This window comes from Pelodiscus sinensis, chromosome 30, assembly GCF_052426305.1.
Source record: "Pelodiscus sinensis isolate ZL-2025 chromosome 30, ASM5242630v1, whole genome shotgun sequence".
Lineage (NCBI taxonomy): Eukaryota > Metazoa > Chordata > Testudines > Trionychidae > Pelodiscus > Pelodiscus sinensis.
The window spans coordinates 4,148,813-4,172,026 of NC_143081.1; the positions used below are offsets into that span (position 1 = coordinate 4,148,813).

Sequence of the window (23,214 nt, forward strand, 5' to 3'; positions counted from 1 at the left end):
GGGGCCTTGTTGACCTGCAGAATTAGAAAAAAAAGAAATGGTTGAAGTCACTTGTGCCCATTTTCATGAAGTTTGTCACTACCTCCCTTAGATATTCCTTATTATTTGGCCCCGCCCCTCAGGTCTGTAACCCCTCCTCATTTGGGGAACGAGGTTCCAAATTTGCAGATGATGACTGCCGGTCCTACACCGATTTGCTTCCAGAGAAGATCCCATTCAGTAGTACTCTACCAACTCAACCATTAGCTCAAAGCTAGATCGGGAGATATTTTGCAAAAACACCTAAGGGATTTGGGAGGTCAAGTCCTAATCAAAATTGTTTCAACTTCTATCGACGGTCCTTGTGCGGCTACTTTCCCTGGCGTACCAGAGCACTTGCATAGTTATCCTCACAACATTGCTATTAAAGTGTCCATTTTATAGCTGGAGAATGGAGAGATGAACTGATGTTCAAAGTTACTTGAGATGCCAACAGATGTTAGAGGGCAGGGGACTGGACTCAATGACCTTCCGAGGTCCATTCCCATTCTAGTGTTCTAGGATTCTATGTAAAGAGGCTCCCAGTGGAATTCATAAGGGAACCTAAGTGATTTAGGCACAGAGAGGCAATGGAAAAGCAGAAATGTATCCTGCATCTCTCAGGTCCCTGCCTAGCCCAAATGAACCATCCTTCCTCTCATAGGGTATGTCTACACTACCACCCTAGTTCGAACTAGGGTGGTTAATGTAGGCAACCGAAGTTGCAAATGAAGCCCGGGATTTGAATTTCCCGGGCTTCATTTGCATCTTGCCGGGTGCCGCCATTTTTAAATCCCCGCTAGTTCGGACACCGTGAACGCGGCTACACGCGGCACGGAGTAGGTAGGTAGAATTAGGCTTCCTATTCCGAACTACCGGTACACCTTGTTCCACGAGGAGTAACGGTAGTTTGGAATAGGAAGCCTAATCCGAACTACCTACTCCGTGCCACGTATAGCTGCGGGCACGGAGTCCGAACTAGCGGGGATTTAAAAATGGCGGCGCCCGGCAAGATGCAAATGAAGCCCGGGAAATTCAAATCCCGGGCTTCATTTGCAACTTCGGTTGCCTACATTAACCACCCTAGTTCGAACTAGGGTGGTAGTGTAGATATACCCCCACGTCCTTTGGAACATTTGAAAATAATTCACATTGTTTTGAGTGGTGGGGTTGCAACTGGGTGGGGTTGCAACTTCTTTGGAGGATAGGGACATAATTCAAAATGACCTTAGCAAGTTAGAGAAATGGTCAGAGGTAAACAGGATGAGGTTTAATAAAGAGAAATGCAAAGTGCTCCACTTAGGAAGGAACAATCAGTTCCATACATACAAGATGGGAAGCGACTGTCTAGGAAGGAGCATGGCGGAAAGGGATCTAGGGGTCATAGTGGACCACAAGTTGAATATGAGTCAACAGTGTGATGCTGTTGCAAAAAAAGCAAATATGATTCTAGGTTGTATCAACAGGTGTGTTGTAAGCAAAACTCGTGAAGTCATTCTGCCGCTCTACTCTGCACTAGTTAGGCCTCAGCTGGAGTACTGTGTCCAGTTCTGGGCACCACATTTCAAGAAAGATGTGGAGAAATTGGAAAGGGTACAGAGAAGAGCGACAAGAATGATTAAAGGTCTAGAGAACATGACCTATGAAGCCAGGCTTCATGAACTGGGCTTGTTTAGTTTGGAAAAAAGAAGATTAAGGGGGGACATGATAGCGGTTTTCAAATATCTAAGAGGGTGTCACAAGGAGGAAGGAGAAAATGTGTTCCTCTTGGTTTCTGAGGACAGGACAAGGAGTAATGGGCTTAAAGTGCAGCAGGGGAGGTTTAGATTGGACATTAGGAAAAAATTCCTAACTGTCAGGGTGGTCAAATATTGGAATAAATTGCCAAGGGAGGTGGTGGAATCTCCCTCTCTGGAGATATTTAAGAACAGGTTGGATAGACATCTGTCAGGGATGGTGTAGACGAAGCTTGATCCTGCCTTGAGGGCAGGGGGCTGGACTCGATGACCTCTTGAGGTCCCTTCCAGTCCTATTATTCTATGATTCTATGATTCTATGAGTGGGCACAGTCGCTGCAGGGAATCAGAGACTTCACAAGGGCAGAGAAGATCCCATGTTTCCGACAGGAAGCGGTTTGTGTGCCTTGGAACTATTTGTACATATTTCCACTGCTTCACCTACCTGCTACCAGTCAGGCCTGGACACTGAAGACGCATACTCAGTCCACAGCAGGGGGTCAGAAAAAAGTATCAGCTATTTTGAAATGCCTCAAGACATCCATGGGAATCTTCTTGCTTGTGGGAAATGACAAAAAAAATCAGACCCCCCAACTACGATGTGGCAAATCGAGAACAGTGCTAACAACATTCATCAGAAAGAGGAAAAGGAATTACCATGTCGTAAGAGCAAGGTAATAAGAAGTAAGGTTCAGAGAATATGCACTAGATTAGGAATCCATTTTCCTGAGGTGTATTCTTAATTCTTCTAGTTTTTATAAAGGTCTATAAAATCATGACCGGTGTGGAGAAAGTGAAGAAGGAAACGTGATTTACTTGTTCCCATCACACAAGAACGAGGAGTTACCAAATGAAATGAATAGGTGGCAGATTTAAAACAAACGAAAGGACATTTTTCTTCACACCACACATAGTCAACCTGTGGAACTCCTTGCCAGAGGATGTGGTGAAGACCAGGACTTGAACAGGGTTCAAAAAAGAGAACTAGATAAATTCAGAGAGGTGAAGTCCATCAATACTTACTAGCCAGGATGGGTAGGGATGGTGTTCCTAACCTCTGTCTGGAAAGGGGTGACAGAAGAGGGATCACTTGATGATTCCTTGTTCTGTTTACTCTCTCTGGGGCATCTGGAAGACAGGCTCCTGGGCTAGATGGACCTTTGGTCTGACCCAGTAAGGCCACCCTTATGTTATGTTCTTATGCCCTCTGAGGCATTGATCCATTTAACTGACTGTTCAATTCCTCAGGTTCCTCATCTGTGATGATCATCGAATCATAGAGTCATAGGGTTGGAAGGGATCTCAGGAGCCCTGGCTGGGATGACTGAGTTGGGATTGATCCTGCTTAGGGCAGGGGCAGAACTCGATGACTCCTGAAGTCTCTCCCAGCCCTGTCTTTTCGGTCCCATTGGAATGCAGTTTTCCAAGCTAAATTTCCAACCCTCTGCTTTTAGAGAAGGCGAAACAACAAAACTCCCTTTCCAATAAAAACAAAATCCTTTCCCATGGAGAAGGCTTGATTTGACCATGTGTCCTCTTTCCCCAATTGCCTTTCCTTTATGGCGCTCCATTTACCTGACTGGCGAGTAAAACAAACATCTCACGAGGACAATATTACGAGGAGCCGTCATTCAGAACTCATCGAGAACCACCGTTCTCAATGAGTTAAAAATACGTTTCATTGGGTCATTATTTCCCCCAAGACTTTCCTTTATAGTTCTCGGTTGACCTGACCGGTGGGGAAAATGCATCTCTAACCACGTCTGTTCTCAATGAGTCAAACCCACCTTTCTCAATGGTTGTGTCTAGACTTGCAAGCTTGCTTCCTGGAATCCCTGCTCCCCAAGTGGGATCCGACCCCCCAATGAATTATTTAGGTAAACCCCTTTTAACAATGACAGGAGGATGTATACACCGATTGCTCTCCCGGGTAACATTTATTCACGCTGGGCTTGAGAATCAATACAAGCGGTTTGATTAAGTACCAGTGGAAGGGATGAAGTGGTTGCAAGTGGATCCAGGCAGAGCAAACTAGATGACAGATTTACAATAACAGAAAACACACAGCTGGTTCTAACACAGCGAAGCTTCTTGCAAAGTCACCCCAAAATTGTTATGTCACCAAAGCCAAGGTAGATCCTTTTTTTCCCGGGGTGTCGGGTTCATTCTCTTGGGAGTGACATAGAAAAAGGGGTAGTGGCTTCCCAATGTTTTATAGATTCCACTTTGGCTGGGAACTTCATGTTCTCTCCCCCACCTTCTATGGGAAATTCCCTGGTCAGACCCTACCAGTTGGGGTGGTCCCATGCCTTCCTAAGATCAACTACTGCTTAGACTGAAAAACAAAGGAAGCTGTTTACAGGTGATCACCTAGACCTTGAGGGAAACAGCGTTAATGGCGTTCCTGTGCACATTTAAACCCAGAAATCATTCCCTACCCCATATCTCCAACTTTACACACAAAAATGATCCATCCACCAAAATAAGATCTACAGATCCAGCAGTTTGGGACATTAAAACTGATAGGTTACATGAGGTTACCTGAAGATAAAAGAGTGGATTTTTATCAGCTCCTGGCTCCAAATCACAGAAGAGTCATTTGGATTCTTCCCAAAGCTTCACTCTCATGACCCAGATCGCGGACAAATTTGAGGAAAATTTCAGAGCATCTGGTTCCTCTGAAAAGCTTGAGAACTCTACATCGGAGACTCCTTTTTATCAGAGTCACACACTGTGGAACAGTCTTGTTGACAACCGTCAAGGATAATTTGCTTTCATCCTTCAGTGCTTCTGGGACAAACTCCTTCATCCCCTTGCGTATTGGAAGTTCAAATGAGCTAAGTTTTCCCGGGAGAGATGAAGGGCGAAAAAATTGGAGCAAGAAGAGCAAATGAGGTGCAAATATTTTCATTAAGCCAACGTGCTCCGATCGCTTTAAATTTGATGACTCAACTAAAGAAACCCAACTGGGTCACTCTCCTCTCATACGTAATGTTTCCTAAACCTTTCATCCTTTTTGTTGCTCTTTTCTGGACCTTCTCCAACATGCCCATATCTTTCTTGAAATGTGGTGCCCGGAACTGAATACAATGCCTCAACAGATATCTAATCAGCATAGAGAATGACTTCTCCTATCTTACTTACAACACTTCTGTTAATGCATCATCTTTGATATTTTTTTTGGCAACAGTATCACATTTTGACCCATAGGGTATGTCTAGACCACAGGGTTTTGTCGACAGAAGTTTTGTCCACAGATACTGTCGACAAAGCTTCTGTTGACAAAGAGCGTCTAGACTACAGCCAGTTCTGTTGAGAAAGCAAACCGCTTTGTTGACATAACAGAGTGGATGCAAAGGACAGTGTAGATGCAATAATGCCTTCTATCGACAGAACTCTGTCGACAAAAGGCGTTATTCCTCGTAGAATGAGGTTTACATACGTCGACAAAACTCAAAGGCAGTGTGGACGCAGGTATAGTTTTGTCGACAAAAGTCCACTTTTGTCGACAAAGCCCTGTAGTCTAGACACACCCATCTTGAGCTTCACCAGACACCTTTGAAAAATCCCAGATTCCACCAACAGGTTGGAATGGATAAGGGTAGGGGCTTCGGAATGAGCGTCAAAGCCTTTCTGAGGAATATTTTTTTGGACAAAACTAAAATGAACATGCCAACGGTCTGTTTTTCTTAATAGGAAATTAACTTTCCATTGGGAAACCAACAGCCAAGAAACGGGGAAAAAAACAACCCTTGAGTGTATTCATTTTTCAGTGTTGGCAGTTTTCATTTCTCCCATGAACTATCAGCATTTTTCTGTTGAAAAATGGAGGTTAGGTCCATCAACGGCTATTCACCAGGATAGGTAGGAATGGTGTACCTAGCGTCTGTTGGTCAAAGTGTGGTGATGGTTGGCAGGGGAGGGATAGCTCAGTGGTTTGAGCATTGGCCTGCTAAAGCCAGAGTTGTGAGCTCAATCCTTGAGGGTCCCATTTGGGGCAAAAATTGTCAGGGATGGTACTTGGTCCTGCTGTGAAGGCAGGGGACTGAACTCAATAGCCTTTCAAGGTCCCTTCCAGTTCTAGGAGATAGGCAATCTCCACTAATTTAGGGGAAGGATTATGTAATGAATTCCCAATTTTGTTCACTCCCTCTAGGGCACCTGGCATTGGTCACTGTTGGCAGACAAGATGCTGGGCTGGATGGGCCTGTGGTCTGGCCATTCTCATGTAAATGTTGCCAAATGGATTTTCAAATTCTTTTGGCAAACTAAACAGATTCCCCATCCAATTTCAAAGTACTGTTTATTCCCACGTTTTACACTCTACCGTCAAATCTCTGCTGCCCAGTGCACAACACACATCCAGGGTGAATTCTCTGTAACTTAATGTTTTTAAAACGTGGCTGGTGGGTTTCTGAAACTCCACCAGAGGTTGGAAATCGATTACAGGAATGAGGGTTTGTGACCCTTCAACATGCAGGAGGTCAGACCAGTTGACCCCAATGGTCAGTTCTGACCTTGAAGTCCATAAATCATAGAATCACAGTATCCTAGAGCTGAAAGAGACCTCAGGAGCCATTGACTCCAGCCACCTTCCCAAAGCAGGACCAACCCCAACTCAATCTTCCCAGCCAGGGCTTTGTCAAGCTGGGATTAAAACACCTCTAGAGATGGAGATTCCACCCCCTCCCTAGGGAACCCATCCCAGTGCTTCACTGCCCGCCTAGGGAAATCGTTTTTATTAATATCCAACCTAGACTTCCCCCACTGCAATGTGAGCCCGTTGCTCCTCGTTCTGCCACCTGCCCCCACTGAGAACAGCCTCTCTCTAGACAAAAACGATCAACCTTCAGTTTTTTCATGTCCTTCCAAAGAGCAATTTCCTTCCTAGCACTTTCCTCAGGGCAGTTTTGACCTCCTGGTTCCTCAGGGTGTAGATCAGGGGGTTCAGGACGGAGGTGACGGTGTTGTACATGAGGGTGGGTACCATGTCCCTCTCTGGGGAGTCCCCTAGAATAGGAATCACATAGTTGAAGGTGGTAGGAACGTACTGGAAAGTCACCACCATGAAGTGGGAGGAGAGGGTGGAGAAGGCCTTCACCCTGCTCTCCCGTGACTGCACCTTCAGGAAAAGGAAGGAGATGATGTAGAGGTAGGAGAGGAGCGTGAGGATGAAGGGGCCTATCACGATGCCTCCGGTGACGATATTGAGGAGGCTCAGGTTGAGGTGGGTGTTGCCACAGGCCAAGTTGAGGAGAGGTTTGATGTCACAGAAGAAGTGGGGGATGCGGTTGGAGCCACAGAAGTGTAGCCGGGAGGTCATGACCGTGTGCATCAGGGCGTGCAGGAAGCCAGTGACCCAGGTGGCTGTAGCCAGGAGCAGACAGGCCTGTGGGTTCATGACCAGCCTGTAGCGCAGAGGGTTGCAGATGGCCACGTAGCGGTCATAGGCCATGACGGACAGCAGGATGCCCACGCTGCTGCCCAGGAAGTGGAAGAAGTGGAGCTGGGCCAGGCAGCTGGTGTAGGAGATGGTCTGGTGCCCAGAGAGGAATCCAGCCAGCAACTTGGGCAAGGTGACCGTTGAGTAGAAGATGTCCAAGCAGGAGAGGTTACCCAGGAAGAAGTACATGGGGGAGTGGAGCTGGGGCTCGGCCATCACCACGACCAGGATGGCACCATTGCCCAGCAGGCTGGTCAGGTAAAGCACCAGGAAGAGGGCGAAGAGGAAACCCCGCAGCTCCTGGACTGTGGTCAGACCCAGTAGGATGAACTCGCTCACCTCCGTCTGGTTCTCCATCCCTGCAGAGGGAGGAAGAGACGGCGGAATGTAAAGCAATGCAGCGATCGCGGAGGCCTGTGTTTCTCAGCACACCTCAGTGAACCATTGAACCCCAGGGCTGGCCGAGATCTTGGGAGGCATCGAGTCCAGCCCCCTACCCAAACCAAGACCCAACTCAACCATCCCAGGAAAAGCTTTGTCAAGATGGGACTTCAACACCTCTGCGATGGGGATTCCACCACCTCTTTAGGGAACCCATCCCAGTGCTTCCCCACCCGCCTAGGGAAATCCTTTGTCTTAATATCCAACCTAGACCTCCCCCACTGCAACCATCCCTCAAACGTTCCCGCAGCACCCGTCTCTTATAGATTATGACGTCCCATTTCTGCTTTGCGGTAACAGCCCAATTTCACAGGCTAGATAATGGGAGCTCAGGGGGGCAGTATGCGGTTTAGCTTGATATCGACGTGGTGGGATTGAGGACTGTGCTAGAGTAGAAAACTATCACCCTAAGTGACTATGTGTGAACATGTGAGTGTGTATGTGCATGTGTGTGTGTTTTCTTTTGGTCATAGTTACAGCCTGGGGGACTCAGTAGCAATGTATAGGAGAATAAGCCGTCTGGTGTATAAGTAAATATAAGTATAGATACAGTGCTAAGTTGCTCCTCTTGGCCTGAGGAGCAGCCATAGGGTGTATGGGGATGGATGGATGGAGGGGGTGTGTGGGGATAGATAGATAGATAGATGGATGGATAGATAGAGGGGGGGTGTGGGGATGGATGGATGGATGGATGGATGGATGGATAGAGGGGGTGTGTGGGGATAGATGGATGGATGGATGGATGGATGGATAGAGGGGGTGTGTGGGGATAGATGGATGGATAGATGGATGGATGGATAGATAGATAGAGGGGGTGTGTGGGGATAGATGGATGGATAGATGGATGGATGGATGGATGGATAGAGGGGGTGTGTGGGGATAGATGGATGGATAGATGGATAGATGGATGGATAGAGGGGGTGTGTGGGGATAGATAGATGGATAGATAGATAGATCCTTCCATAATGAATCAAGGTTGTCAAATAACAGGCCTAAATGACATTAGTCACAATATGACTGTTTAACAAAGATTAATACTGCTCTTGCAGAATTCAGAAAGCACGGACATGTTGCTATCCCATATAGTCAGTGAACAGCAGGTGTTTTGGTCCCTATCTCCATCCCCGTGGGAATACTGGCTGTGTTCTAACCCGAGCTCTGTTTCCAACCCTCTTTGCTTGCTGAGGGCAAATGTGGAAGGGGGGAATCCTTTGCCAAGCTGCATTTCCCCTGGTGTTCTGCTTTCCCAATGGCCGATAGACTCTCCATTATGGTTCTCAGTTGACGTGACTGTTGAGGAAAATGCATCTCTAACGACGTCTGTTCTCAATGATTCCAACCCACCATTGTCAACGAGTGGAAAATACATTTCCATGGGTCGTTCTTTCCTTCCCCACGCAATTGCAAATATCTCTTCACAGCCATCTGGTTTTATCTAAGACATCCATTTGGAAACACATTCATTAATTGGGAGGATCTTTTCCCTGGATACCTGGACTATACTTGTTATGACAAGGTAAACAGAGGCAAAAACGTGCATTCCACGAGAGAGACATAAGAACATAAGAACGACCGTACTGGGTCAGACCAAAGGTCCATCTAGCCCATGTAGGCCAGACAGGAACTCCCCTGTAACATCCGTCTTTTCTTGCCTGGAGCATACAGGGCACACATAGCAGTAAAAGCCTTGGAGGTGGAGGCTCAGGATATGCAGGCTGCAGTGACCGTGAATGGCTGTAAACAGAGCTACGCCAATTGCTGACCATGAGGCTGCCGAGGAGTGCCCTTAATTAAAACCCATATTGATACGAACACACAGCCGTCCGCGGGGGGAGCAATCTCTCGCCCAGTAAAAAAAATGTCTAGTACTCACAATTTAGTTCTCTCTCTTGCAAGTGTAAATTAACTTGAAACTCCCTTGTAAGAACTGGCACCACAAAAACAGACCAGTACAATTTGGCATCTTAGATAAGAAAGAGGATACGGGCCCCCAGGGGTATAAAGATGGGTCCAGCAGCGCATTTCTCTGAGTGTCAATCTACCATCTATCTGCTGGTCGGGTTAGGTGTTTGATCTCCCGAGGTTCCACGGGGACGCCCACCTCGTATTCGTCTTTCCTAGGAATTGAGGGACCGGCCCTGGCTTGATCCGCTGGAGTGGAGAGGCACAGAAAGGGGTAAAAATTGTATCTGAATGTGGTCCTTTGTCTTAAGTGTACACATAGACTTAGAGCTCTTTAAAGATTAAGCTGTCACTTGGTACCATTATTTCTCTTTTCTGTCTTTCTTTTCTTAGTAACCATTTTTAAAATCTATATTTGCTAGCAGTTAAGAAAGAGAGCAATAGCCATTGTAACCATATGCTTTTATAAGTCTTTTTAATAAACCTGTAACTGTTTAAGTTTTAACCTGACTCCTTCAGTTGCTGTAACAGAACCAAGCACAATTTAAAAGAACTTCAGCCGGTCATAAGGGACAGGTATTGGAGGAGCTTGGGCGTTTGGATCGTGTCACTCCCAAGTGACAGATCCGTTGGGGCATCTCTCAGTCTTCCCTAGACTGCCCGGTGCAGAGGAATCTTGTATCCTAGCAGCTGGAATCTAAGATGTAATAAGCTCTTCCTATTAACTCCGGGCATCTGTTAGCCTGTTGGCTGCCCTCCGTGATGGGACCTCGGTCCAAGCAGTAAAGACATGAACGTTAAACCTTTTCTCAGTAACACACACACACACACACACACACACACACACTGCCCTGACCGTCGGCTAACACCCAGTAGCCTGTCTGCCGACAGTGGCCAGCACCGAGTGCCCAGAGAGGGTGGACCGAAGACTATGTTCAAGCAATTTTTCTCCTGCCATCCATCTCCAGCCTCTGACAAACAGAGGCCAGGACACCATGTCTATCCCCTAGCTAATAGCCTTTTATGGACCTAATATCCTTGAAATTATTTAGCTTCTCTTTAATCTCTATTATAGTCCTAGCCTTCACAGCCTCCTCTGGCAAGGAGTTCCACAGGTTGAGAAAGAGACAGGTTTCCCTTCAGCCATCTGGTTCAGTTGAAGGACAAAGCACTTTTTAATTTAAGTCCACATAGCACAATAAACTCACCAAAGAAACGAGGCCACTGGTGAGCAGGCTAATGAATTTGAGAGTTCAGTGCATAGAAAGGAAAATTTTAAATAATGAAGATCATGGCTCACTGATAGAGGCTGATTTGAGTCTGTTTGTAAGTCATGCGGGACTGCCGAAGGGTTGGGGGGCAAAAGTCCACCTCAAGCTATGCACCTTCCGGGGGCCTGTCTTCTCTCTTTGCCCCTCTGCCTCACGGCCTAGTTGCTCTTGCAAGATGAAATAGTCGCTTCCAATCCTCCATACACCCAAATGCAGAGGTTGAAAGTGGAGAGGAAAACAATAACTAACGAGGAAAGATCAGAAGAAATAATAGTGATTTCAAAATATGGGAACCCACTAAGTCTTTACCTGAAGATAAAAAAGAGTTGACCGTTATCAACTCCTGGGTTCCAAATCACACAAGAGTCATTTGGATTCTTCTTGAAGCTCACGACCCAGACTGTGGACAAAGGCCACCGTGAGGAAAATTTCCGAGTATCTGATTCCTCGGAAAAGCTTAAGGGCTGTGCATCTGCGACTCCTTTTTATGAGTCCCACACAATGAAACACCCTTGTGGACAACCAGCCAGGAAAATTTGCTTGTGTCCGACGGTGCTCCTGGGAAAACATCCTTGCGTGTTGCAGGCTCGAAAACAAACAAGCTAAGGTTTCCCGGGAGAGATAGAGGGCGAAAATACTGGAGCAAATGACTTGCAAATATTTTCCTTAAACAAGCACGCTCAGATCTCTTTAAAATGTATGACTCTCAGGAGGAGTTGGGATGGGGGTGTAAATCTCCTAGGCCTCTTTGAAAACCCCAAATACTCTAAGGCCAACAGGAATGATAATAATTGAGGTAGGACAGAGCGCACGGCCCAGATTTACAAAGTTATTTAGGTGCCTTGAGAGGCAGATAGGCACCGTAACGGGATTTAAAGCACCCAAGTGATTTAGACACTTTAGCAGCTATTAATATGACACAGTGTAGCAGTCTGCCACCCTTTGGTGGTTATTGGGGCCACCCACGGGGGTTGATGGTCTACTACAACCGTTGTGAACAGAGATAAGTACCGGAACTCAACACTTGTGCTTTATTTTCGTAACATTTTTCTGTTGAAAAATGGAGGTTGGGTCCATCAATGGAGATTCGCCAGGATGGGTCATGAATGGTGTCCCTAGCCTCTGTTTGTCCGAGTGTGGAGATGGATGGCAGGGGAGGGAATATGTGATGATTTCCAGTTCTGTTCACACCCTCTGGGGCACCTGGCATTGGCCACTGTTGGCAGACAAGATGCTGGGCTGGATGGACCTTTGGTCTGACCCCGTCTGGCCGTTCTCATGTAAATGTTGACAAATGGATTTTCGATTTCTTGTGGCAAACTAAAAAGATTCCCCATCCAATTCCAAAGTATTGTTTATTCCCACGTTTTACACCGTCAAATCTCTGCTGCCCAGTGCACAATGAACATCAAGGGTGATATTTCTGTAACTTGAAGTTTGAAAAATGGGGTTGGTGGGTTTCCGAAACCCACCTTCCTAGGGAAATGTTTTTTCCTAATGTCCAATCTAGACCACCCCCCACCCCAAAACTTGGGACCATTGCTCCTCATTCTGCCATCTGTCACCACTGAGAACAGCCTCTCTCCATCCTCTTTGGAACCTCCCTTCAGGAAGTTGAAGGCTGCTCTAAACCCTCCCCCCCCCCCCCTTCTCTTTAGCAGACTAAATCAGCCCAAATCCCTCAGCTTCTCCTCATACATCATTTGCTCCAACCCCCGGTATAATTTTGGTTACCCGCTGCTAGACCCTCTCCAATGTGTCCACATCCTATCTATAGTGGGGGGCGCAGGACTGGACAAAATACTCCAGATGTGGAACCACTAGTGCCGAATAAACAGGGAAAAATCATTCCTCTAGTTCTACTGGCAATGCTCCTCCTAATGAACTCCAATATACCATCAGCCTTCTTGGCTACAAGGGCGCCCTGTTGGCTGATATCCAGCTTCTCATCCACTGTCATCCCTAAGTCCTTTTCTGCCAAACTACTACGTAGCCATTTAGACCCCAGCCTGGAGAAGGGTTTGGGATTCTTCCATTCGAAGTGTAGGACGCTACACTTGTCTGTGTTGAACCTCATCAGAATTCCCCTACTTTAGTCTTCCCTGTGATTAACCTCCGATCTTCAGTTCAGGAATGTTCTCTGCAACCTATTTCCCAGTGCCTAATGCCACCTTCCAGTATGCAACCAACTCAATGTAAGACAGGACAATGCATTTTCCATTTCCCGATATTGTTGTCAACCATGTAGAATCTTAGAATCCTAAGGCTGGCAGAGACCTCAGGAGTCATTGAGGACAACCCCCTGTCCAAAGTGGGACCAACCCAACTCAATCATCCCAGCCAGGGCTTTGTCAAGCCAGGACTTCAACACCTCTAGGGATGGAGATTCCACCCCCTCCCTAGGGAACCCATCCCTGTGCTTCCCCACCCGCCTAGGGAAATAGTTTCTCCTAATATCCAACCTAGACCTCCCCTGCTGCAATGTGAGACCATTGCTCCTTGTTCTGCCACCTGCCCCCACTGAGAACAGCCTCCCTCCATCCCCAAAGACAGAGGATCAACCTTCAGTTTATTCATGTCCTTCCAACGAACAATTTTCTTCCTAGCACTTTCCTCAGGGCAGTTTTGACCTCCTGGTTCCTCAGGGTGTAGATCAGGGGGTTCAGGACGGAGATCACAATGGTGTACATGAGGGTGGCTATCATGTCCCTCTCTGGGGAGTCCCCTGGAATGGGCACCACATAGTTGAAGGTGACAGGAACGTACTGGAAAGTCACCACCATGAAGTGGGAGGAGAGGGTGGAGAAGGCCTTCACCCTGCTCTCCCGCGACTGCACCTTCAGGAAAAGGAAGGAGATGATGCAGATATAGGAGAGGACCGTGAGGAGAAAGGGGCCTATCACGATGCCTCCAGTGACGATCTTGAGGAGGCTTAGGTTGAGGCGGGTGTTGCCGCAGGCCAAGCTGAGGAGAGGTTTGATGTCGCAGAAGAAGTGAGGGACATGGTTGGGGCCGCAGAAGTGTAGCCGGGAGGTCATGACCGTGTGCATCAGGGCGTGCAGGAAACCAGTGACCCAGGTAGCTGTGGCCAGGAGCAGGCAGGCCTGCGGGTTCATGACCAGCCTGTAGCGCAGCGGGTTGCAGATGGCCACGTAGCGGTCGTAGGCCATGACGGCCAGCAGGATGGCCTCGCTGCTGCCCAGGAAGTGGAAGAAGTGGAGCTGAGCCAGGCAGCTGGTGAAGGAGATGGTCTGGTGCCCAGAGAGGAATCCAGCCAGCAACTTGGGCATGGTGACCGTTGAGTAGAAGATGTCCAAGCAGGAGAGGTTGCCCAGGAAGAAGTACATGGGGGAGTGGAGCTGGGGCTCGGCCATCACCACGACCAGGATGGCACCATTGCCCAGCAGGCTGGCCAGGTAGAGCACCAGGAAGAGGGCGAAGAAGAAACCCCGCAGCTCCTGGAGTGTGGTCAGACCCAGTAGGATGAACTCGCTCACCTCTGTCTGGTTCTCCATCCCTGCAGGGGGAGGAAGAGTCAGCGGAATGGAAAGCAGTGCAGCGATCGCGGCGGTCTGTGTTTCTTTGCACACCTTAGAGAACCATCAAACCCCAGGGCTGGCCGAAATCTTCGGAGGCATCCAGTCCAGCCCCGTACCCAAACCAAGACCATTCCCAACTCAAGCAGCCCAGGAAAAGCTTTGTCAAGATGGGACTTCAACATCTCTGCAATGGGCATTCCACCACCTCCTCAGAGAACCCGTCCCAGTGCTTCCCCACCCGCCTAGGGAAATCCTTTGCCTTAATATCCAACCTAGACCTCCCCCACTGCAACCACCCCTCAAAGGTTCCCACAGCACCCGTCTCTTATAGATTACGACGTCCCATTTCTGCTTTGCGGTAACAGCCCAATTTCACAGGCTAGATAATGGGAGCTCAGGGGGGCAGTATGCGGTTTAGCTTGATATCGACGTGGTGGGATTGAGGACTGTGCTGGAGTAGAAAACTATCACCTTAAGTGTGTGTGTGTGAATATGTGAGTGTGTATGTGCATGTGTGAGTGTGTATGTGTGTGTGTGTGTGCATGTGTGTGTGTTTTCTTTTGGTCATACTTGCAGCCTGGGGGACTCAGTAGCAATGTACAGGGTAACAAGCCGTCTGGTGTATAAGTAAATATAAGTATAGATACAGTGGTAAGTTGTTCCTCTTGACCTTAGGAGCAGCCATAGGGTGTATGGGGATAGACAGACAGATAGGGTGTGTCTAAACTACATGCCTCCGTCAACGGAGGCATGTAGAGTAGACAGATCGGCAGAGGGAAATGAAGCCGCGATTTAAATAATCGTGGCTTCATTTAAATTTAAATGGCTGCCCCGCTCTGCCGATCAGCTGTTTGTCGACCACCCCGATAAATCTCATCCCACGAGGCATAACGGGACGGTCGACAAAAGGGTTTTCTGTCGACAGGGGAACGTCTAGACTGACCCGCTCTGCCGACAAACAGCTGATCGGCAGAGTGGGGCAGCCATTTAAATTTAAATCAAGTCACAATTATTTAAATCGCGGCTTCATTCCCTCTACTGGTTGGTCTAATCTACATGCCTCCATCGACGGAGGCATGTAGTTTAGATACACCCTTAGATAGATAGAGAGATGGATAGATAGATCCTTCCATTATTAATCAAGGTTGTCAAATAACAGGCCTAAATTGTATTAGTCACAATATGACTGTTTAAAAAAGATTAATACTGCCCTGTGCAGAATTCAGAAAGCATGGACATGTTGACATCCCATATAGTCAGTGAAGAGCAGATGTTTTGGTCCCTATCTCCATCCGCGTGGGAATACTGGCTGTGTTCTAACCCAAGCTCTGTTTCCAACCCTCTTTGCTTGCTGAGGGCAAATGGGAGGAGGAGGGGAATCCTTTGCCAAGCTGCATTTCCCCTGGTGTTCTGCTTTCCCAATGGCCGATAGACTTTCTCTTATGGTTCTCAGTTGACGTGACTGTTGGGAAAAATGCATCTCTAACCAGGTCTGTTCTCAGTGAGTCCAACCCACCGTTGTCTATGAGTGGAAAATACATTTCCCTGGGTCGTTCTTTTCTTCCCCACGCAATTGCAAATATCTCTTCACAGCCATCTGGTTTTCTCTACGACACTCATTTGGAAAAACATTCATTAATTGGGAGGATCTTTTCCCTGGACACCTGGACTATACTCGTAATGACAAGTTAAACAGAGGCTAAAACAGATACGAGCATTCCACGAGAGAAACATAAGAACATAAAAACGGCCATTCTGGGTCAGACCAAAGGCCCATCTAGCCCAGTTGCCTGTCTGCTGGCAGCGGCCAGCACCAGGTGTCCCAGAGAGGGTGGAACGAAGACAATGATCAAGCGATTTGTCTCCTGCCATTTTTCTCCAGCCTCTGACAAACAGAGGCCAGGGACACCATGTCTATCCCCTGGCTAATAGCCTTTTATGGACCTAACCTCCATGAAATTGTCTAGCTTCTCTTTAAACTCTGTTATAGTCCTAGCCTTCACAGCCTCCTCTGGCAAGGAGATCCACAGGTTGACAAAGAGACTGTGATCCCTTCAGCCATCTGATTCAGTTTAAGGACAAAGCACTTTTTAAATGTAAGTCCACACAGGACAATAAACTCACCAAAGAAACGAGGCCTCTCGTGATCAGGCAAAGGAATTTGAGAGTTCAGCGCATTGAAAGGAAAGTTGTAAATAATGAAGAACGTGGCCCACTGATACAGGCTGATTTGGGTCTGTTTGTAAGCCCCGCGGGACTGCCGAGGGGATGGGAGGCAAAAGTCCACCTCAAGCCATGCACCTTCTGGGGTCCACCAAGCAACTGCCCTATCTCTTGAAAATGTGTCCTCAACCCTGAAATTGGGTGCACTTTTGAGCAGTAGAGTTAGCTGTCCAGACAGTCATAAATCTATCCTTTACTCCTACATCCAATGCCCCGAAGGATACACCTCAATCTTGGAAGGAAATAGCAGGGGATTCGATCAACGAAAGGATGTGGCCTGATGCATGGGGGATGGAATTAACATAGGGCAGGAGCTATTCCCCCCACCTGGCCTTTCCCACCCACCACGCGTTGTGTTGGACGTTGCGACTTTGATGCTGTTCTTTTGTGTAACCCAAATGGAAGAGCCCCACTTCATACATCATCATGCGGTGCAGCCCCAAACCCGGAGCTCTGAAACACGCTCCTGAAACTGTACAACAAACTGCATCACAACAGCATTCCGCAGCTTAACCTCCTCCAGAGCATCACGGACAATCTACAACCTATTGTGGGAAATGGTCCCTCATTCTCACGGGCCTTGGGGGGCCGGCCAATCCTTGCCTAGAGACAGCCCCTCAACCTGAAGCAAATCCTTTCTAGGAAACACATGTCACACCTCAGCCATACTCACCCCACAACTTACCCCTGCCATAAGCCAACTCTGCTCACACATGTATACAAGCGACAACGTCACAGGACCTAACCACATCAGAGTTTCATACCACTGCACATCCACTATATGCTATCAAGTGCTAGCCATGCCCCTTTGGCATGGACATTGGCCGAACTGGAAAGTCTCTGCAACAAAGGACACAAGACCTCAGAAATGGGAACACCCGGAAACCTATACGGGACATTTTCACCTGCCTGGGCACTCAGTCATGGATTTAGAACCTGGATCGAAAAGTAGCTGTTCTTCTACAAAGGAATTTCACCAGCCCACTACAGAGAAAGAACGTGGAATTGACCTTCATGTGAAAAGATGACTCTGTTCCCCTGGAGTTGAACTAAGGCTGCGTCTACACTACAAAGAAAAGTCAGAAAAGACACACAAATTCAGAAGAGACTTTTCCGAAATTTGGCCTTTCTACACAGGGCCAAATTGTGGGAAAACCTCCTCTTTCTCCATTCCTTCCACCTCATTCAATGAGTGTTACAGGGATGACGAAAGAACACAACCACATTTCTGAATTTTTTTTGGAAAAGCGGACGCGTTTCTTGGATGTGGAGTAGCTTTTCCAGGATACCTCCAATCTAGACCTCCTGAAGTCTAGATGTACCCAAAGACATTAACTGGATGTCCCACTATAAAACCAGCCGTCCTTACATTTAACATTGACATCAAAAGCCAAGTCTGGAGTTCCAGCCCACTCCAATTAGCTAATTGATGGGCACTTTTCCCCCCTCTCCCTTCTTTTTCTGCAGTAAATTCTGGGTCGCCATTTTTTCCCACCCCAGATCATCCGAAGAAGTGGGCTGTGCCCACAAAAGCTCATGATACTATATATATTTTTGTTAGTCTAGAAGGACCTCTCGTTGTTCTTACAACAAGTCTGGTAGTTGTGAGATCGGGGAACAGATCTAGGGCCGTATTCTAGGTGTGGGAAGTGACTGAATGGAGACCAGCCTGTCTTCTCTCTCTGCCTCACAGCCTAGTTGCTTTTGCAAGATGAAATAGTCGCTTCCAATCCTCCATACGCCCAAATGCAGAGGTTGAAAGTGGAGAGGAAAACAATAACTAACGAGGAAAGATCAGAAGAAATAATAGTGATTTCAAAATATGGGAACCCACTAAGTCTTTACCTGAAGATAAAAGAGAGTTGACCGTTATCAACTCCTGGGTTCCAAATCACACAAGAGTCATTTGCTTTCTTCTTGAAGCTCACGACCCAGACTGTGGACAAAGGCCACCGTGAGGAAAAATTCCGAGTATCTGGTTCCTCTGAAAAGCTTAAGGGCTGTGCATCAGCCACTCCTTTTTATGAGTCCCACACAATGAAACACCCTTGTGGACAGCCAGCCAGGAAAATGTGCTTGTGTCCGACGGTGCTCCTGGGAAAACCTCCTTGCGTGTTGCAGGCTCGAAAACAAACAAGCTAAGGTTTCCCGGGAGAGATAGAGGGCGAAAATACTGGAGCAAATGACTTGCAAATATTTTCCCTAAACAAGCATGCTCAGATCTCTTTAAAATTTATGACTCTCAGGAGGAGTTGGAGCAGGGTTTGCTGCATTCCTTACTCTGTCTTGGGAGACCAGGGAGCAGACAAACTTGGACCTGTCCTAGCTAGGATACATGCCCCCGATCTCTGGCTGTATCTGCTGGAGCAGCCTGCAGTGGCCATGGGGAGGTGCTTCTCACCTGGCCCCAAGTGGCAGTGGAGAGAGAAGGTTGGGGTGGCCCTTTCTCCCTGGGGCAGTCTGAAGACTGAATCCCCCCTTCCCAGCCCCACTCCAGAGCAGTAATTGACGTGAAATCTGGACCCTCTCATATTTTTTATTTACCAAAACCCCTCCATACATTAATTCAGTTATACACCTGTGTGATGCTGGGTAAATCATAGAATCATAGAACACTAGAACTGGGAAGGACTTTGAGAGGTCATCAAGTCCAGTCCCCTGCACTCACGGCAGGGCCAAGCACCTTCTAGACCATCTCTGACAGGTGTCTGTCCAACCTGCTCTTAAATATCTCCAGAGATGGAGATTCCACAACTCCCCATGGCAATTTATTCCAGTGTTTAACCCCCCTGACAGTTAGGAACTTTTTCCTAATATCCAGTCTAAACCTCCCTTGCTGCAATTTAAGCCCATTGCTTCTTGTCCCATCCTCAGAAGCCAAGGAGAACAATTTTTCTCCCTCCTCCCTGTGACACCCTTTTAGATACTTGAAAAGCACTATCATGTCCCCTCTCAGTCTTCTCTTTTCCAAACTAAACAAGCCCAATTCTTTCAGTCTTCCTTCATAGCTCATGTTTTCTAGACCTTTAATCCTTTTTTTTTTTTTGCTCTTCTCCGGACCTTCTCCAATTTCTCCACATCTGTCTTGAAATGTGGTGCCCAGAATTGGATGTAACACTCCAATCGAGGCCTAATTGGTGCAGAGTAGAATGGAAGAATGACTTCTCATTGCTCACAACCCTCCAGCTAATCCATGTAAATCTTCTAATATATATATATATGACAAAAAAAAAAATTTCAACCTATTATACCACAGTTTAATACGTCTTTTGAGTGGGTCAGCTGTACAATTGACTCTTGGTTTCATTTTCTGCCAGGAAAGTGGATTTCTGAAAGGGTGCCGTAGTCAATGAATAATTCAATCCAGAGCTCATTGAAAACCAACATTTTTTTTTCAGATTGAAAGCTTTCAGTTTATTGACAATATTCTGAACCAATAATTTAAGAAGCACTTTGAAAATATCTACAAGCAAAAAAAAAAAAAAAAAAACCTTCTACAACCTTAATAATCCCTGCTTTTGTTTCAGTGGAGACTTTTAGAACATTTTTCTAGGGTTGGAACCATGAATGGTTAATCTAATAAAAATGGGTAAGAAAGTTCTAATGGTTCAATCTCAAGCATTTGAAAAGTGATTTTGGAAAAAAAAAAAAGAATAAGGAAAACAAGATAAAACCACGTTTTCTGAACACTTGAAACTCTAAAGTTCCTAATCAGTTGGTAATTTTTTTGTTCATTTGTTTTGTTGTAGGAGAAGTCATCAGCCACAGAGGATGGGCAGCCAGATGCAGAACCCTTTAAGGTCTATGGGAATGGGACTTTCGAAGGGGGTGGACTTGTTCCTCAAACCTTCTTTGGAAACGCTAAGGCTCAATTCAGGGCTAATATCAGCAAGTCTTCAAGATACAGATGAGGATTTTTCAGACATAGGTGTGATGGTTCACCCCTCCCCCCATGCTTTGTGAAATGGACTTATGGACATTAATACATGTAACTCAAAGTCCTGGAGGCACCTCGAAGGGGTCTTCTGTGACCTCATCCCATCACAATAGGATCTAAATCCCTATACCGGTCAATCAAGGTTGAAAGCTTATCTGCCCAACCCAACCTTTAACTTTTCTCCCAGTCACACTAGGATGATTAATTTTTTCCTCTCTTCCTGTTTCTCTTTCCCTAGGAGAACCCAACTAGTGTTACAAAGACTGAAATAATATTGGGGGACGGGAATAAGTAAAGTCTTGATTTCCCATCATGATCTTACCAGTGGTTTTCATTGTCATAAAGACGGCTGGAATATCAGGAAGACAATTTTGGAAATATATTCTGAGACAGAGCGTCCTCTGGTTCAAATTTAATCTCGCCACTGAAATCAATGCATCTATGACAATTTACTTCCATGTAGGATCTAGTTTTACTTAAACAAATGCAAACGAACAGGAGAGACAAGTCTAAATATCCTAAGTACAGGTTGAACCTCTCTAGTCCAGAATTCTTTGGTCCAGAAACATCCGGAATGATTTGAGTTAGTTGGAAGTCTGCTTTTCGTGGGCATGGCCAAGTTTCCCATGATCCGATAAAGTTTGTTTACAGCCACTAGTTCTGGCTCTCAGTGTTCTGTGCTGTTATTTAGCTCTAATGGACCCACAAATGTCTTCTCAGAGACCACTAAGCAGTGGAAGTGTTGACAATGCTGCTACACAATATTGACCTCCCATGGTCTGGAAAATTCTCCCGAGGGTGCCAGACTAGAGAGGTTCAACTCTATCTTTTTTCTATCACTTTGATCCATGAGTGATAGGACAGATCTTTTTTCCCTATCACTTTGAGCCATGAGAACTCGGAGAAATTGGACAGTCCCTTTCTGACCCATGTGTGGATAGATCCCCGTTTCTATCAATTTCTCTGAATTGATGGGTCTATGCGACATTTCGGCAGAGTTCTCTTCAGGGCTTCCTTGACTTCTTGGTTTCTCAGGCTGTAGATGAGGGGGTTGATCAGGGGAGTCAGGACTGTATAAAAGACAGAAACAAATTTATTAAGGATTCTGAGGGCACCCGTGTTGGGTAACATGTAGATGGCTATTAGAGTCCCGTAGTAAATTGTAACCACAATGAGATGAGAGGAGCAGGTGGAAAAGGCCTTTTGCTTGCCCGTGGTGGAAGAGATTCTCAGGATGGTGGAGATGATACAAATATACGAGCTCAGAGTCAAAAGAAATGGGACAATGATGTTTGTGGAGGAGAATATGAGGGTGGCAAGGTTCACCACAGTGGTGTCACTGCAGGAGAGTTCAATCATTTGGGTGAGGTCGCAGAAGAAATGGTCAATTTCATGAGGCCCACAGAACGCTAGTTGTGACACCAAATAGATTATTATCGCAAGAATGAAGAATGAACTGAGCCATGACCCAGCGGCTAGCTGGATACAGAACTTCCCATTCATCAGGGTTGCATAGTGTAGGGGTTTACAGATCGCTAGGTATCGATCGTAAGACATTGATGCGAGGAGATAGCACTCCACCGTCAATAGGACACCAAACCAATAAAACTGAACCATGCAGCTAGTAACGGAAACGGTTCTGCTTCCAGTCAAGAAACTGTCCAGTATCCTGGGAAGAATGGTGGAGCTGTAGCCAATCTCCAAGCATGACAAATTCCCCAGGAAGAAGTACATGGGGGTGTGAAGGTGCCGATCGGCCACCACTAGCACAACAATAAGAGTGTTCGCAACCATGGTGAGTAGGTAGATCCCTAGAAACAGCAAGAAGAACAGGATCTGCAGTCCAGGGAGATCCCCGAATCCCAACAGGATGAATTCTGTGATGGACGTTTGATTTTCCCCTTCTCTTTTCTTCATCCTGCGTGGTGATGCAACTAGGGATTGAGCAAAAGTTGGGATTGGTTAAGAAGTGGAGTGAACAACACATTGGTTTCCCTCCTTTCAGTTCCTTACAAATTCAGTGGCACCTAAGATCAAGGTTTATATTCCTTCCCATCCAAGGGACTGCTTCTCATACAAGTGTTGCCTAGATCAAGGAAGAGAGATTTCCCACTAGATCAAGGAAGAGAGATTTCCCACTAAAGAGTTCCAGCCCATTCCAAAAACAATACAATGAATTACTACTTCCTACACCTGTTCTCAACATCTTTCATTCATTGGTTTATGGGTTTACAAGCCAAAATGGTACCGTGAGACCATCTTGTCAAGTGTCCATTATAGACACACGCTAACGAATGTCCACATTGTATATGGTTAAAAGGCATTCTCCAGGAAAGCAATAGTTTCATAGCTGTCCAAGAAGAAAGATAGAAAGAGTGATGTGAAAGAGGTTTGGCAGAGGAAAAGACCAAAAGACAGGTAGAGAGAGTGTGTAGGAGGCATGAGAGAAGGACAGAAGTGATTAGGGGCACAAATAAAACACTGATTACAGATATTGGTAGGTGAGATCTTACTTCTCTTCTTTCATCAGTTTCTTCAGTCACAAATCACTATCACATTCTAGCGTTCTTACTCAGTGGCTACGTCTAGACTGGCATGATTTTCCGCAAATGCTTTTAACGGAACAGTTTTCCGTTAAAAGCATTTGTGAAAAAGAGCATCTAGATTGGCACGGCCGCTTTTCCGCAAAAGCACCTTTTGCGGA

The 23,214-nt window shown here is 46.5% G+C and overlaps 3 protein-coding genes across 3 annotated transcripts; all 3 read right to left on the minus strand.

The window, feature by feature from the left end:
* Positions 1 to 6,612: 6,612 nt before the first annotated feature.
* Positions 6,613 to 7,566, minus strand: LOC102453186 (olfactory receptor 12D1-like). Its single transcript, XM_006110491.3, has one exon. The coding sequence runs from the start codon at positions 7,552 to 7,554 to the stop codon at positions 6,613 to 6,615; it is 942 nt and encodes a 313-aa protein (XP_006110553.3). The 5' UTR covers positions 7,555 to 7,566.
* A 5,818-nt stretch (positions 7,567 to 13,384) lies between these two features.
* LOC102443903 (olfactory receptor 12D1-like) lies at positions 13,385 to 14,332 on the minus strand. Its single transcript, XM_006124802.3, has one exon. The coding sequence runs from the start codon at positions 14,324 to 14,326 to the stop codon at positions 13,385 to 13,387; it is 942 nt and encodes a 313-aa protein (XP_006124864.3). The 5' UTR covers positions 14,327 to 14,332.
* Positions 14,333 to 21,464: 7,132 nt separating this feature from the next.
* Positions 21,465 to 22,427, minus strand: LOC102444139 (olfactory receptor 6B1-like). The gene has a single exon (XM_006124803.3). The coding sequence runs from the start codon at positions 22,425 to 22,427 to the stop codon at positions 21,465 to 21,467; it is 963 nt and encodes a 320-aa protein (XP_006124865.3).
* Between the last annotated feature and the right edge of the window lie 787 nt (positions 22,428 to 23,214).

Coding starts and splice junctions, on each gene's coding strand:
- LOC102453186 (XM_006110491.3), bottom strand. CDS start 7,554: ATGGAGAACCAGACGGAGGTGAGCGAGTTCATCCTACTGGGTCTGACC.
- LOC102444139 (XM_006124803.3), bottom strand. CDS start 22,427: ATGAAGAAAAGAGAAGGGGAAAATCAAACGTCCATCACAGAATTCATC.
- LOC102443903 (XM_006124802.3), bottom strand. CDS start 14,326: ATGGAGAACCAGACAGAGGTGAGCGAGTTCATCCTACTGGGTCTGACC.